The 17,052-nt window shown below is 38.1% G+C and overlaps 1 protein-coding gene across 1 annotated transcript; it reads right to left on the bottom strand.

Annotated features, from left to right (window-relative positions):
- Positions 1-3,759: 3,759 nt before the first annotated feature.
- On the bottom strand, positions 3,760-13,254 carry LOC134331795 (lipoprotein lipase-like). Its single transcript, XM_063013320.1, has 10 exons — positions 13,029-13,254; positions 11,737-11,915; positions 11,411-11,590; positions 11,143-11,254; positions 9,979-10,212; positions 9,376-9,618; positions 8,640-8,760; positions 8,357-8,536; positions 7,499-7,606; positions 3,760-6,829 (listed from the first exon to the last, which is right to left on the bottom strand). Exons 1-10 carry the CDS (start codon positions 13,132-13,134, stop codon positions 6,772-6,774), a joined length of 1,521 nt encoding a protein of 506 aa, XP_062869390.1. The 5' UTR covers positions 13,135-13,254; the 3' UTR covers positions 3,760-6,771.
- Positions 13,255-17,052: the final 3,798 nt, after the last annotated feature.

Genomic DNA, 17,052 nt, shown 5'->3' with positions numbered 1-17,052 from the left:
GTGAAATACTGAAGCAGAGCATGATCCCCTCCCTCCGGAAACTGGGTCGCAGGGCAGTGTTCCAGCATGATAATGACCCCAAACACACCTCTAAGACGACCACTGCTTTATTGAAGAGGCTGAGGGTAAAGGTGATGGACTGGCCAAGCATGTCTCCAGACCTAAACCCAATAGAACATCTTTGGGGCATCCTCAAGCGGAAGGTGGAGGAGCGCAAAGTCTCGAATATCCGCCAGCTCCGTGATGTCGTCATGGAGGAGTGGAAAAGCATTCCAGTGGCAACCTGTGAAGCTCTGGTAAACTCCATGCCCAGGAGAGTTAAGGCAGTTCTGGGAAATAATGGTGGCCACACAAAATATTGACACCTCAGGAACTTTCATTAAGGGGTGTACTCACTTTTGTTGCCGGTGGTTTAGACATTAATGGCTGTATATTGAGTTATTTTGAGGGAAGAATAAATTTACACTGTTATATAAGCTGCACACAGACTACTTTTCATTGCGTCAAAGTGTCATTTTGTCAGTGTTGTCCCATGAAAAGATATACTTAAATATCTGCAGAAATGTGAGGGGTGTACTCACTTTTGTGATACACTGTATGTATATATATAATATATATGATTTATATATATATATATATACAGTATATATATAAATCATATATATAAATCATATATATAAATCATATAGAAGTTACCGTGCATCAGGTACACAAACAAATGTGTGGAAAATATTTTGAAGACAGAATTGTTGGTTTAAAATGATTTGGATTCTAATGTTGTTTTAATGTGACTCAGTTAGCATGATACTAAAGTGATAGCTATAAAGTTCCAATACATGTTAGCTATAGTTAAGGTCAAAAAGTTAGCCCTGGGTTTAAATGATTTCATGCATTATTTGGTAGAAAAATTACACTTGTTCTTTGGGCTGTTTATTGCCCTGTGGAAATCAAACACATTATACACTCACTAAAATAAAAGTTCTAAAATTGAGAGCACCTTGGATTACAAACTAATAGATCTTAGTCGGCTGACTATACAGCCCAAAGAACAAGTGTACATAATTTGTACCAAATTTTAAGTGATTTTGGTGTGCGAGGCACCTGACTTATCACTGGAAACCCAGATGACCAAACTGCAGCTCTGTTATTTTGGACACATTATGAGAAGAACCAGTTCAGTGGAAAAAAAAAGTAATGCTTGGGAGAGTTGAAGGTAAAAGAGGAAGAGGACGGCCAGCAACAAGCTGGATGGATACAATTTCTCAGAACCCCGAGCTATAACATAAGTTTAAAAGTGAAACAGTGACGAACATCCAGATAAACACAGATACATGTGGAGCTTTCAGACTGGATCTGATGGTTATTACACACAAATGCAGATTTTTCTCATATTTGCACTTTGATGACGTTTTACCGTCAATCAAGCCGAGCACTGAACAAAGCGGCTCTTCATTGTTAATTTAAAATGAAATAAATACATTTTTTAAAAACAAACTGAACACGTTGAGTTTAAGGGTACAAATTTCTCGATGAAGGGCGTTAAGTTTAAAAGATTTTGAGTTCAGGGGAGGTTGAGTTACAAGGTAACACTGTAGTAGGGCAGTTGTAGCCTAGTGGACTAGTAATCAAAAGGTCACTTGTTCAGGCCCCACCTCTGCCAGGTTGTCACTGTTGGGCCCTTAAGCAAGGCCCTTAAGCCTTAATTGCTTAGACTGTATACTCTCACAGTACTGTAAGTCGCTTAGGAAAAAAGTGTCCGCTAAATGCCAAAAATGTAAATGAAATGTAAGTAGTCATTAAGAAGACTAAAGACCCAAACAATCAATAATAGTAATAATAATAATAATTGATTTCTGAGAGTTAAGGAAGCTGTCTCTAAGGTTAAGCTCTCCTTAACATTCACAATCACAATAAAACTTCCTTTATTTCTCCAAAAACAACCAGAGTGTGAAGAACAGGTTGTGAATTACTCATCACATGATTGTCACTATGTTTACATCACGTGCCGTTGTTGTAGGAGGAAGCCGTGTGTGTGTTTATTCGTCTGCAGAATACAGAAAAGAACACAGAAAAGCCAGTTGGTCTTTCGGGAGTTTTGTGTTTCCAGCTAAATGTCAGGTCTTGGCAGGATCTGAGGCTTCTCCAGCCTTTCTTTTCCACGGACCTTCCAGGAATCCCATTAAGCTCAAAGTCTGATTTAGCTAAAATGCACGTGATGGGGGGTCTGAGCCAAAAATGACCTCCTGTTTTTAACGGGGAGAAGTTTACCACAGAAAACGACTGTGAAGCGCTATGGGAATTAAGAGCAGATTTTACAACAGGGTGTTTACTGTCTGTCGGAGCTGGATGTACCCACAATGACAAGAAAATGTAAAAACAATTACAGGAAAAAGTAAGCAGATTATGTAAGGACTAAATTTCCAATAATATAACCATGATTTAGTGAGACTGTGTAAGAGTATGAGCTCAACTTTGGCTGTTTGGCCAAAAGTATTTAGACGCCTGACTAAGAACTTGTCTGACATCACAAAACAAATTAAAAAACAAATGGTATTAAAATGAAGAGACGTCTATGTGATTTTTTTCAGCTACAACAACAGCAGACACTCCTCTGCGAAGGCTTCTCACAAGATTTTGAAGTATGTCTGTGGGAAGTTGTGCACATTCAGTCAGAAGAGCATTTGACAAAAGTATTGGGACACCCCTCCTAATTTTTAAATCCATGTGTTTTAGCCAAAACAGTTGTTAACAGTTGTAATAAATCAATTATATAAAGGAAATTCTATGCATTCAGCTTTCAGCAAAGGTTTACGGAAGGTCCATCCATGTTCCACACAAAACAAGGTCGATAAAGACATAAACAGAGCCCTGATTTGTATGGCTGGGCACTCATGTTCCAGTTCATTCCAGAGCCATTTAGTGGGGCTGAGGTCAGGGCTCTGTGCATGACACTGGAGTTTCTTTAAATCAAGCTTTTCTTAATGTCTTTATAGAGCTTGCTTTGTGCACAGGGGCACAGTCATACTGGAACAGGAAAAGGACCTACCCTAAACTGTAGCTGCAAAGTTGGAAGCATAGCATTTCCCTTATATAACTGATTTATTACACCTGTTAGCAATTGTTGTGGCTAAAACACGAGTTAGAAGGGGTGTCCCAATACTTTTGTTCATAAAGTGTATGTGTAATAATGTCACACTACATGTATAAAACTAAAAGCAGGAAAATAAAAGTGTTGCTTAATTTCTATGTACTTTCATATTCAGAGCTCTTAAAACAGCTCTTTGCAGCATCATCAATTCAACAGTTTGAACCGGAAAATGATTAAATTACATTTTATCATCAACTTATTTTAAAAATTGAGATGAAGCAACAAAAATATTGGATAATAGGGTCAGTAGTGCTTATTAAAAGCTTATAAATGAGATATTAAAGCAGCACAGTGCTGCAGTTGATGACCAAATAAAAAATATTTGTATATAATTATATAAGTATCTGACCTCTCAAATACTCCAGTATCTTACAGCTGAAGCAGATCTGTATCAACACCCATGGTTTGGAATGGGATGACCAACAAGCTAATAGTCAAGTGTCCAAATATTTTTGACCATTAAGTGCATTTATACATAATTTCAATATTATTCAATATTAGCTTGATCAGTTTGCACAGATTTATATGTAACTATTGCATGAAAGTCTAATTGTTTAATCTAAATAAACTGTTTCTGATTCTTTCTAATAAAACAAATGTACACACAGACGTTATGCAACATACTGTTTAATATAATAGATTTACACAGTCCAGTGCATATTAATATGATGAACGAACATAATTCAGATGATCGATTGGCTCTTCAAGCAGTTCACATAAATCATATTAATCTGTTTATAAAAATACATGTAACGAGAAAGAAAGAAGAACACACAGACACGGTATCAAACACTAATGTACAAATATATACAGTTAATAAATAATCCTGTTGTGTATAGGACAAATAAAGAGCGGCCAGTCTGTCCTTATATAAAAGGTGAATGAACTTTTGGATTTCTGATCTTTGCTCAGTCAGAAAAAAATACCACACAGGTTTCAGAGGTAATGTGACTGTCAGGTTCTTAAACGTTCCTCCGGGTTTGTGGAACTGCAGCTTAAACGTAAATTACGGTGTTTATTTAGGATTTTTTATAGCCGATAAAGCCGCAATCAGAAAAAAAAGAGAAAAAATTGTTTTATTTACAGAAATCTAAATATAACACAAACAAATCACAGAATAAGCTGATTAAATTCTTAAATCAAACAATTCGTCTTTGATTGTGGCTTAGAATTGACAAGATAATAGAAGGGATTCAAGTCTATAAAGTGACCTGTGCCAAACACAGTAACCTAACACAATAATGTTAAGGTAGACATTTCAGGACTTTTAACTATTAAGCATATTTACAATTCTTACATTTCTGGATCTAGATTTAGCTAGTTGGTCCCGTTATATCATAGCACATATATATATTGGTGTCCACATATTGTGACTATTTAAATATCAGACTATGTGCTAGCACACTGAAGTGGAACTGTCTTTGATAGATGTGTACTACAAACTACACTATGGACAAACGTATTGGGACACCCCTCCTAATTTTTCAATCATATAAATAAAATTAGATGCATCCAACTTTGCAGCGACAGTTTACGGGAGGTCCATTCCTGTCCCACACAAAACAAGGTCGATAAAGACAAAAACAGTCCTGACCTCATCACTGAACAGCTTTGGAATGAACTGGAACATCAACTGAGGCTTTCTCAACCAACATCAGTGCCCAGCCATACAAATGCTTGTTTGACTGAATGGGCACAAATTCCCACAGAAATATTTCAAGTCTTGAAGACTTCTCAGAAGAGTGGCTGTTCATATAGCTGATAAGATCATAGAGGTCAGTCAGTTTGTTTTGGAATTACATGTCCAACAAGCTCCAACAAACAAGTGTCCAAATACTTTTGGCCTGTAGTGGACCTTAACATTGCATTATCAGGCATTTTTATGTGATTCATAGTGGTACACAATGGTCCATAATGTGGTCCACAGTTTTATTTACCTTACTAGCAGACTAATGTGAATCTGCTGCTAAAATGTTTAATATTAATAATTAAATTAAATATATAAGGTATATAAGACATGTTCTGTTCCATCAACGACTGAATCAGCAGAATCATTCATTATATAACTTTTTGGCAAGTCTAACAAACCCTGGCACCCTAAAGCAGCCAGATCAAAGGCCTGTTTCGCCCTTTGCCCAAACAAAAAGGCTCGTTGTTTGTTAAAGCCTCTTTGCTTTGACCAAAGCCAACAGAAATCCAGTACACACATTATAACAGTGTAAGAGTTTACTTATACACGGCCAGATGTATATTGCATAACAATTAAAGACGATCTTTCGTTCGAAGAAATATTTCCTTACTAGACATGTGACGATATCACGATCAAACAGTAACGATACAGTCGATGATTTTAGCAAAAGTTAATCAAGCTTTAAAAAAAATCATATAAACACTGTGATTAAAAAGGGACCCTTTTAAAAGGATTCCTTTACCCATAACTTTGGCAAACGTTAATCAATTGTCAGAATTACTGGGTACAACATGGTCATTTTAAAATATTGCCACATTAGCATGACAACCGTTTGTGTTTCCGCTCAACGGCAGCAGACGACAAAGAAAAATGTTTCCTTTTCTCACCGAGGACAGAATTTTAATGAAGAACTTGTACCTGCCTAAAGGTTGTAAACTTTATGACATTACTTGCTGAATGTCCCTGAAAAAAAAGTTAAAAAATTACTTTAAGAACTGTGAAACTGGTAGCTATAAAAGACGAAGGTGAAGCGGCCTATAGAAAAGCGCACGTCCCTGTGACAGCACAGTGCAGGTTCAAAGACTGCTCAGCCAATAGGACAAACCTCAGACCCATCAGTCAAACTGGATTTAGTCTTGATCTGGCACAACAACAGTGAAATAATTAAAAAAACTGATGCTAAACTTATGGACAAAGGTACAGAGGTCCCTTCATTGACTAGCTGTGTAGATAAAATATGGCCTTTTTATGCCTGGGCTGGAAAAACTAAACGCCAGTCCAAGAGCTTCACTAACTGACCAGTAACGTAACTGTTAATGAACTAAAATGACCTCTGGTTGGATGAATTATGGTGGTCTATGTAATTCGTTTTGTCTTTTTACTGTGGCTGGGGTGTCAAAGAAACCCGACTTTTTCATTTTCTTTCTAAACCGACATTTTATTAACCTCTGTCAAATGGGAGCAAATATTCTGACCTGATCGTTAATAATCTTGCAGCACATTCCAAACTATCAGAGAGCAACAATAATAATACTGCATGTGGCCTGTAACAAAAACAATAGCTTCATCTAATCAGTTATCAGCACTCTTCAGGATCAAGTCCTTCATTTGTTCTCGTTGGTCTGAGTAAAAGAAAGTGTTTTGCATTTTCAATTCATGATTCACATCGTGTTCCAGTGAACTCAGATCAGTGACCTCGGATCAGGCGGTGAATTAAGAAACAATACTGAGCGGTATCTGAAGTGGCATGGTGAGTCGAACTGCTCGGCAGTTAAATGTTTGGACTAGAACAGTTCCTTGCAGGAAGTGCTTACGGATGAAAATGAGACGATTCGGTGGCCCGTCTGGATCACGACGTGAAGAAAGTGCTCCGTCTCTACCAGTCTGGTTCCAGCAGGTCGGCTTCGATGCGGGGGGATGCGTGAGGTCGTGTCTATGCTTCTGCTGTGCTCTGTTTGAAGGAGCTGCCGTGCATCCTCAGTTTGTGCAACCTGTCAGGATGAATGTAAAAAATGATGATCAGACACATTTTATAGTCGTTTAAATGTCTGACTCCACTCCACTGTGTTAACGTGCGAAGCGTGCATGTACTATACATCACTGCAACAATTTGGCATGAAGTAAACAGTAAAAAAGACATTTAAATAATTTATTTACAGTACACAACAGGCTGGACTATACACCACTGATGCAAATACACTGATGAGCCAAAGCATTAGGACTCCCTGCCTACTATGCTGTCAAAACAGCTCTGATCTGCTAAGACGCCTGTGGAGTCTGGTACCAGGTCATCACCAGCAGCTCGTTCATCGACTGTTTTATGCAAGGTGGATCGTCCGATGGCGCAACTCAGTGGCGCCTCTTCCTCCTGGTAAACAATGCTAAAATCAATGAGTCTTGGCCGCCGAACATGTCAGCAGTTTGTGGTTTGTCCTTTTTTGTACCACTGGGGGTAGCTACTCATCATGGCTGGCTGTGAGCACCCCTTGCTCTTTCGGAGAGAGAGAGAGATTTCCCCCCTATGTCAGGTATTTATTCTGCACTGTTATGAAACAGGCATTGCCGTGCACATTTTTTGAGGTGGTCCTAATGTTTTGGCTGATCTGTGCATATTTTCATTCCCTGTTAGCTGCAAATGGATCTCTTTGAAAATGGCTTACTTTTCATTTTTGTGGCTTGACTGAGTCTCTTTGTCTTTCACAAACACAGCAGCTGAGCCTCCACGGGCGAGATGGGAGAACTCGCCCTCCTGCGCGATAAAGATCACCCTGAAAAAGAAAACACACACTTTCAACAAACTAAACGACAGCTTACTGAGACTTCTCTAAAGTACAACAGATTCCAACAGATCGGCCACTTCAGGCTGAACATGCTTAAACAGGAGCGTAAGGAAACCCACACAGACTCGGGGAGAACATGCAAACTCCATCTACACAGGAAGGAAAACGAACCCAGGACCTTCTTGTCGTGAGGCAACGGCGCTACTTGCTGCACCACCGCAGCTAACCACACATGCAAATCATTATTAATGAATATGCAGCTTTCCTGAAAACATTAGTGACGTTATTATAAGACTATGAGCAAAACCATTTATTTTTGTAAAAACAACACCAAACAAATTACACGCAGATTGGCGTCTCTGCAGACTCCAAAGTGATGCAAGATAGCTGTAATGTTTGTTATTGTAATTCTTAAAAGTTTCATCGTTCATTATTTATATTTCATAAATGCATAAAAAAGTCCACAGCTGGCACTGAGGGTGGGTAACTGTGTTCTTCAAATCAGTGTTTATATGCTGTGCTTTCAGTTGGAATTGACTGTCAGCTGTTGTAAATTAATTAAAACGATATTCTAGTGTTTCCTGACAACAATTTATCAGACAACGGCTTCTTTGTCCGTAACTGGTTAGCCGGTTAATCATTAACACCAGTCACTATATTTATTTTGATAATTATGAAAAGTATGTTTTGCCACTGGTACACTGGTGCACCCAAACATACTAAATTCTCTTTAATCACCTGGACTGCGTCTCGCCGGATTTGACGCGCAGTTTGCGGATGTAGAAGGTGTCAGGGTTCCACCAGGGCCAGCTGAGGATGGTGTCCTTCTCCCAAAGCAGCTTCACCATCAGCAGCTCGCCGATGTCCACGTCTGTGGTGAGCAGGAACGAGACGGTGGTGTTGGTTTTCAGCGCTGGCCTGCAGAATAGAACCAAACACTCTTCATAAACATTCCTCTCTGGATACTGTTGACCATATTTAGCGATACTAAGGTGACTTTAGGAGCTCAGGCTGAACTTACAGAACGTAGGGGATGTTCTCTTTCTCTCCAGTGTATCCGTAGAGGGAAATCTTTATGGGCTGCTCTGTGTAGCTGATTTTGTTGTTGCTGAAGAAGTGGACCTTCACTTGGTAGTGGTAAACTGCAAAGAAAATCAGCAGATTTTGAGACATTACAAATTTGTGGTGATGTGAAAAGTTAAGATGGGGAAATCATTGAGTTATCTTGAAAAGAAACGTTTGGATTGCTGCTATTATTAGTCTGGCACATTTGTCTCCATTTCCAAGGAAACTTTTGTACACAAATGGTTTCAAACCTGCATGTTGTGGCTGTTTTTTCCCCTTTTCCACCCTAATCCAGTCTAAGCCAATTGGAACTTATCTCTCTCTAGTCGTTGTCGCAGAACGAGGAGGCCTCGGCTGTCACACACACAGTGTAGTGAGCAGAGAGCCATGCATTGCCATCTGTGATCAGCCGAACAGTTGTGTGTCTGTGTTTGGCACTTGGCTGGCTGATAGCACAGCTCAGTACTGGTGTTTTACTGCTGAGTCACCCAAGCACCCGTGACCAGCATTTCTGTACCGATCACTACCATCATAAATGCACTGGTGTGGCTGGCAGGACCAGCTTTTATCCACTTTGATAGCGTGATGAAGGCCAGCTGTGACCGTTCTCACTGTTAATGTGTAGCTCACTATGTTTAGGGATCTCAAAGAAAAGTAAATCCAAAAGAAGCGTCTGTTTTCCAGCCTCTCACCTTTGTAGGGCATCATGTCTCGGGTCTTCATGTACATCTTGGTGCTCCTGGGACTGCGCACCTTGTTCACCTCGTATCCCACCCTGTTGCAGCGGTTTTTGCGGCAGCTCAGGCACACTCCCTTGTTGAAGATCTCCTTAGAGCTGCAGCGGTAAGCCATGCTCTGCTGCTCCATGTTCACCAGAGAGTCGATGAAGAGGTGGATGGAGCGCTCATGGGAACATTTTACAATCTGGTCCATGTCTATTCAAGAATCAAAAACAAGTTGAGAATCAAATGTTTCTTATTGTTATGCAGAATTGTGTCAATTGAATGTAAAGTAAAACAATTCTGTAATGTTTTTCTATCAGATTTAACATTATTTATCTGATCCACTCATGAAGACACTTTACACCACTGTAATTATTTCTGCACTGATATCATTCCGATTATTATATTGGATTAAGACACAGAGTCATGCTTGGCAGAGCTCAGTCATCTATCTTCATTAACATTATCCTGATAAGGGTTATAGTGGGTCAGTGTAACCTGAAACACTCTGTGCAACACAAGAATACTCCCAGGACAGTTTTTTAATAAAAAGCCATTACATGTAGAACTTACTTCTCAGGCCGGTGGTCGCCACCATCATCATGGTGTTCTGCAGATTACAGCCAGGCTGAAACGTCCCTCCGTTAGGGTAGATGTCCACGTGACCGACGGGCCTCTGGATGCCGATGCTGCGGTCCGGAGAGCCCCGTGTGTTGGTGTGAAGAACGTCTACAAACTGGGCATCATCAGGGGACAGTGTGCTTTGGGCATCCGCATACTCGAAGCTCGGACCAGCTGGATCCAAACCTGGAGGTGCATAACATGGTATAATCCTTAGTAATAAAATAATGATAAAATAACTTATTTATATTATTTCCATAGACTTAAAAAATAAGAACGCAACAGAGGAGAGAGTTATACAGGACTTCAAATGAACAAAGTAGAAAATTGTTAATAAACAGTGAAACATCTGCAATGTAAATCTGTTCGAGCAGGGAAACATCACACATGCGATTAACATGCTTTTGGCCGTATTACCCAAACATATTGCAACAGTCGTACTGACTAATGCCAGATAAAACATCTGGTCGGGAGTACAGTAACGATTGGGAGTGTTTCAAGAGCTGAGTAGCATCCAAAAAGGTTCTCCAAGGGATGCAATTGTATAGGCAGTGCATTAACCTGTCAGTCTGCCCAAATATTCATATTGGCGCCCCTGCCTGTGGAAATTTTTTGACATTTACAATTAAGGCAAAGAAACTGCAGGGATGTTAAGCAACATACAATTTTATTCAACCAGTAAAATATGTTGGGTTTTCTACAAAAGACCACAAAAATCAGACCAATGTGGGTCTGAATATATGACAAGGTCAAACAGCCAAGGGCAGGAATACACTTTTAGACTTGGCACCTAACTCTCTATCTTTGGGAATTCCTTGGTCATCCTTTCTATTTAGGGTTCTTGGAATCATCCTTAGTGACCCCCAGTTTATACTACCCTGCAAATATTCTGCACGTCATATATCCTCATTTTAAATATGAATGTGAGGTCTAAATAATAAATGTCAAGAAGCACATTTGGTTGGAACCCCATGATTTTCTGCATAATTTGTTATTAGAAACATTAATAACCCAGCTGAAAGTTAGTCTGTTATATTGATACAGCTGATTAATACACCTAACACTAATTAGGAAAAGAAGTAAAGCCTAGAGCAGTGGACGTATCAGTTGTGTTACCTGTAATCCTGCTGACTTTGTTGTTGGTGAGGAGTCCTGCAATGCCAGCTACATGAGCACCCAAACTATAACCCAGCAGATGCAGCTTCTCCCATGGATATTTCAGCTCAGCCTGCCGGAAGAACCAGAAATGCAAAATAATTAACATTTACATTAATTTGTATCTGCTTAAAATCCAAAATACCCAGCAAACAGATCTAGTAGATTAAACCAGTTATGCAAATCCTGAAATCTAAACAGCTCTGTAATGTCTGAACTTTTGCCTGACCTGTAACCAGTTGACGAACTTGGCAACGTCCCGGCCTACGAGCTTGGTGTAGGCGGCCGAGGTTGGGTAGTGCTGCTGCGCCCGGACCAGCCAGTCCACGACGATGACGTTGGCTGTTGGCTCACGCTCGTACAGCGCCGTCACCAACTTGGGAACCCAACTCTCGTACATTCCAGTGACCTAAAGACATTTGGACTCAGATTAGTGAGCAAGATACAGATACGTTTACAGTTTGTTATGCCTGCACTGGAACTGCACCTCTCACATAGCAATTAGTATTCACATGTACACATAAACATACTGATACTGTCAACTTTTGCACTCACAGTCCATCCGTGAATGACTATGAAGGTCTGGGTCTCAGTATTGAAATTGCACTCCTTAATGGTTTCCCCCTGGCCTGGAACGATGTAGCACAGGTCATCCTCCGGCTCCTCACTGGTTCTCAGAGCAAATTTGGACTCGATGTCACTGAAGTCCTGCATCCAGTTTCCTGTGATGTTACCTTTAATGACATAACACGGTTGTTTAGTGCATCAACAGACTTTAGAAAGTGATCTAGAGTAACCCTGACCCTGACCTGAAGCATTAATGCCCCCTAATGGTGCATATTAAAAAATTTGTCCTTTATTTATAGACTTTCCAAGAAATGAATTATAATCGGTCTCGGTCATGGTGGGTCCAATGGAAAAATTGGGCAAAAGCACACAATGAGCAGAAATACACCCTGGACAGGGTAACAACTCACACTTACAGCAATTTGTGCCAAAATTGTGCCACACCTGTGCCATCACTTTAATTAAAACAATGTGCAAATTAAATAAATAATAAGCCTAATAAAGACAAAACTAAAGTCTCATAAATTTATTTTTTTATAATTATTATAATATTATAAGTGTTATTATATTATTATTTATTTTAATAAAATTTTATAATAATTTAATTATTGTTATTTTAATTAAATATAGTATTATTAATAATATATATTTATATATTAACAATATATATTTATTAATACATTTATTATTAATATATATTAAATAATATTTTTGATATATTTAATTATTATTAATTAAATATATTATTACTATTATTATTATGGTCTGTTATCTGTTATTTGGGGATATATTGTACAATCCATCCACATATGCGCACCTAGTTACGCATTTTATGCTGTATTTATTCCAAACTAAGTGCAGATAAGATGAGAAATCTCTTATTTTCTTTTAAAAAAGCATAAAAGTGCAGTTAAAATTGTGCACATTCACTGTTTAATGTTTAAGAAATTTAATGCAAATCTGTATTCAGATTATTATCATAATTCTTTGTTATTATGGTTATTTTAATGCACATGAATGCACAAAGAGTCAAATAGCAAATGTAGTTTTGATCTAGTAGTTTAAATATGTTTTGCATTTGTGAACCTCGTGATCCTGATCCTCGGATCCTGTTCAGGGCCCCTGTGCACTGGTTCAGATCTAATCCCATTTAATCCAGCCCACTACACTCTTACATTACCCACATGTGGGGCACATTATAAAGACTAAAAGCTTATAAATAACACAGTACAGCACTGCTGCAATATAAAACAAAAACTAAAATAAATATAAATACTTACTGAAATTTAGATCTTCTACTGTAGGTTCGACTGTGGTTTCAAAAGTGCAAGAAACGCTCGCAGAGTAAATCCAAATAAAGAACAAACAACTGTTCATTCTCTCCATGTTCTCTTTAATGCAAGTGTTTAGATTTTAAAAATCGAATCGATTGCTTTGATGTAAAAGTGTATCAGCGTTAGAGGAGTAACTCAGCGGTTTAGTCTGGGTTTAGTCCTCGGCTTAGTCCTCACCACTGACTGTACTAAGTTTCAACCGGGCACCGGTCTTTACTTTTAAACGGGACCCCATATGCAAATTACTCACTTCCTATTGGTCCAAACGGAGTCGTATGCAAATCAGAACGATTATATTGTTCCTCAGAGGTGGGTTCATATAACAAAACTCCCCGCCCACCAGTCTGCAATGCCTCACTATTACAGACACAACGATTTAAATGCATAATTAAAATAAAATAAAATCATTTTACAATCGTTTAAAAACAAAAATCATTTAATAAAAAGAATAAGTATTTTAAAATTAAGACAAATAGAAAATAAAGCTCGGAGGCATTTCTGTGGGATGTGGGGCAGGTTTTTGGACAGATTAGGGGGACCTTAAGTTTTTTTTGTTTTTTAATTTTTTATTTATTTATTTACTTTATTTATGTGTTATTATATATATATATATATTTCTCTTCTTTTGAATTTGCTCATTTTACAATTTTCGTTATTATCATTGCTGTCTGTGGGTGGGGAGTAAATAGGGTTGTGTGTTTGTTCACATTTGTATTATTGTTCTGTTCCATGTTTAAATCTGATAAAACTATAAATAAAATATAAAAAAAAAATTAAGGCAAATAATCCTTAAAATGTTATATTTTTAAATTAGAATTTATAATATGTTAAATAAAAAATAAATTGAATTAAAATACTGAACTAAAATATTGAACTAAAATAAAAATAAAACGTTTTAAACTACAAGCATATCCAAAAACGTTTACTTTTAAAATATACATTATTTACACACAAAATGAAAAGTAATATAGCTATCTAAACTTTTATAATTATATAATTGTAATCTAAGAAAGTCTCTACTATGTACAAACCTAAACATTAAAAGGAACTGATGCTCACAAGATACTCCAAAATATTCTAATAAGTCTAAAATTGCTTAAAGCAGAGACACAATCCACAAATTTAGCATTTAGAAACAATGACTACCAAAAATGAGCTTGTTAATGATCACATGCTTTATAAAAATGGTTTTATACATGAAGTGAAATTAATTTATGCTTTTTTACTGCATGTGGATGTGAATGCAACAGCAGTCACATGACTCCTACATGTTCATGAAATCAATTTAGAATCAGTGAATTACGCTGAGTAAAATCATGCTGCGTTCATCCGGTTCGTCCTGTTTCTCTTCTTGTGTTGTGAATGTAAATTTACACTCCCACATTAGCTGTTTTTTTCCAGCTAGCCACTGTTTATTTAATCGATTATAGTCTAAGCTGGGCCAAAGAACTGCACCGACATTTTCGAGCAGCGGTGTTGGCAGAAGGGCCGCATTAGGGGCAGTGGCATTACTTCTGGCACTGAACAACCAAAATGTCATGAGGGTCAGATCTGTGTTCATGTTTGAAAAGATGGTCAATGGGTGTGTGAAGAAACATTGAAGCTCATTGGCCAGAAAGTAGTGAGCAGAGTGCAGTGAAGCCATTTTAACCCCACCCTGACCAGACCCGGTGGGGGGAAGGGGGACAATGTGGGGGTTTCTGCTCTGAACCAACCATTCACTTCACCATACTGGCCATACCGTGAAGAGATTATGTAATTGGTGAAACATATGTGCACTTTTCACACACACACACACACACACACACACACACACACACACACACACACACACACACAGCATGCCTTTATCAGAGCCACATGCTTGAGTAGATGTGCCACTAATACACCTCAACCTCTCACTGAACTTAGACTGGAACTAGGAAGCTTGATCATGTTGGGAAAAATGCAGTCAGGTCCGACACTAAGTAGAGAAGACGTGTGTTTATAAAAAAACATACATTTTAAATAGCATTTCATATACATGACACACACTATTAAAGCATTACTTTGCAACAGAATATTAAATATGTTATATTATTGTCTAAAACATTTCTACATCTTTACCCTCATTGAAATAATGAAATTTGTGATAAATACACAGTTGAAAATGCGTATGGTACTGGAGTGACTGATATAAGTTTCTAGTGATTTAAATGGGGTTTGCTACGTGGAGCTACGTGTAGTCACCTGTGCTACAACTGAAAAATTTAACTGGCCAATGGCTCATGTGACTGAATTTCTAAACTGCTTTACATACCTCTTAAAAGCAAATGACCATTAGTAAAATAATTACTATAATTAATCACAGAGCAACCAAAAAGTTATTTGTAAACCATTCTAGTGCTAGCCAGCTAAAGCCTGCCTCTCGGTGTCACGATGTCCTCATGCCACCCTCAGCTGCTAATGTAGTAACCCTGTAGAGAGGGAAACAATGAAATAACAAACTTTCTACTGTATTGTCTCTTCTGCGTCTTTATTTAGAACGAGTTTGAAATGCACATTGTATAAACGTTTTCCAAAATATGTACATGAGCTTTTGTTTACATTCAGTATCTTTTATCTATATTTCCTTTACCTTTTAACATTAATCCAATTAAAAATAAAAACACAAGACAAAAGGCATCTCATAACATTTTTCTGTCAAACTCAGTTACATTTAACTCTCATCAACTTGAATATTGTTATAACATACATAAATTATAATATTTGGACCACTCCAAGTCAGCATTTACAAGCATTTAAGTTACTTCAACAAGCTCAATACTGTTTAACCAGCTGTATTCAGAAGGTCATTTAGACTAAAAGCAACATTGTCCAACATTTCATAAATAATTAATTATCTGTCTCTTTAAATTCAGAATCAATGCATTTATGCACTGATGCACTGGTCTATCTTATTTATGTAGCATTATTATAGGATGAATTTTCTATAATATATCTATAAGACAAAGAAAACAAAACCAGAATTGTTACAGGTCACGACTATTGTTATGCCCCCCAGGAACGAGTGTATAAGTGAGTGGTTGAGTGTGTGGTGACTCACAATAAATGTAAGTCCTTGCTTTGTGTCACTGTGACCCTGATCAGGATGAAACTAATGGACTAGTTATCTAACACATATCATACAGGAGGGATAGGGCGGCACAGCAAGAAGGTCCTGGGCTCGATTCCCAGGTGGAGTGGTCCGGGTCCTTTCTGTGTGGAGTTTGCATGTTCTCCCCGTGTCTGTGTGGGTTTCCTCTGGGAGCTCCGGTTTCCTTCCACAGTCCAAAGACGTTCAAGTGAGGTGAACTGGAGAAACAAAAGTGTCCATGACTGTGTCTGATATTAAACTTGTGAACTGATGAATCTTGTGTGACGAGTGGCTACCTCTCCTGTCATGAATGTAACCAAAGTGTTTAAAACATGACGTTAAAATCCTAATAAACAAATAAATAAACAGAAGGGTGGTGCCATACGTCTTCCACTTCTTGATAACTTTCTGAACGGTACTTAAAGGGGTAGTTAAAGCAACTGAAAGTTTTTGTATTCTTCTCTGTGTTAGCGAACACTGCTAGTAGTGGAATCCTCGATGATGAGCTCATTTTATTATGAAGTAATCAAAACCACTACAATTCATATCTGGCCAACTGGTCTGGTGTTTAATAGAACCTCTGAGATTTGGAGCTTGTGCATTAGCGTAACGGGGCGCTGCACCACCCGAGAGCCATGGATACTGATATATACTTTTAAAAAGTTTAGGTCTCTGTTAGCCCCTTTTCCACTGACAAAGCGGGTTTTGGCCTAGTGCTTGCATCAAATGTAAAACCTCTCTACTGCAAAACGCTGTTGGTCTAGAACAAGATTAATTTAAGGGATCTAATTTTATTATGTGCCCCCTTTACTTGAATTGTGTGGAAATTCTCAAAGGAAAAAAACCCAACCTATT

The sequence above is a fragment of the Trichomycterus rosablanca genome, chromosome 17, assembly GCF_030014385.1.
Source record: "Trichomycterus rosablanca isolate fTriRos1 chromosome 17, fTriRos1.hap1, whole genome shotgun sequence".
Classification (NCBI taxonomy): domain Eukaryota; kingdom Metazoa; phylum Chordata; class Actinopteri; order Siluriformes; family Trichomycteridae; genus Trichomycterus; species Trichomycterus rosablanca.
This window is presented reverse-complemented; position numbering and strand designations above follow the sequence as displayed.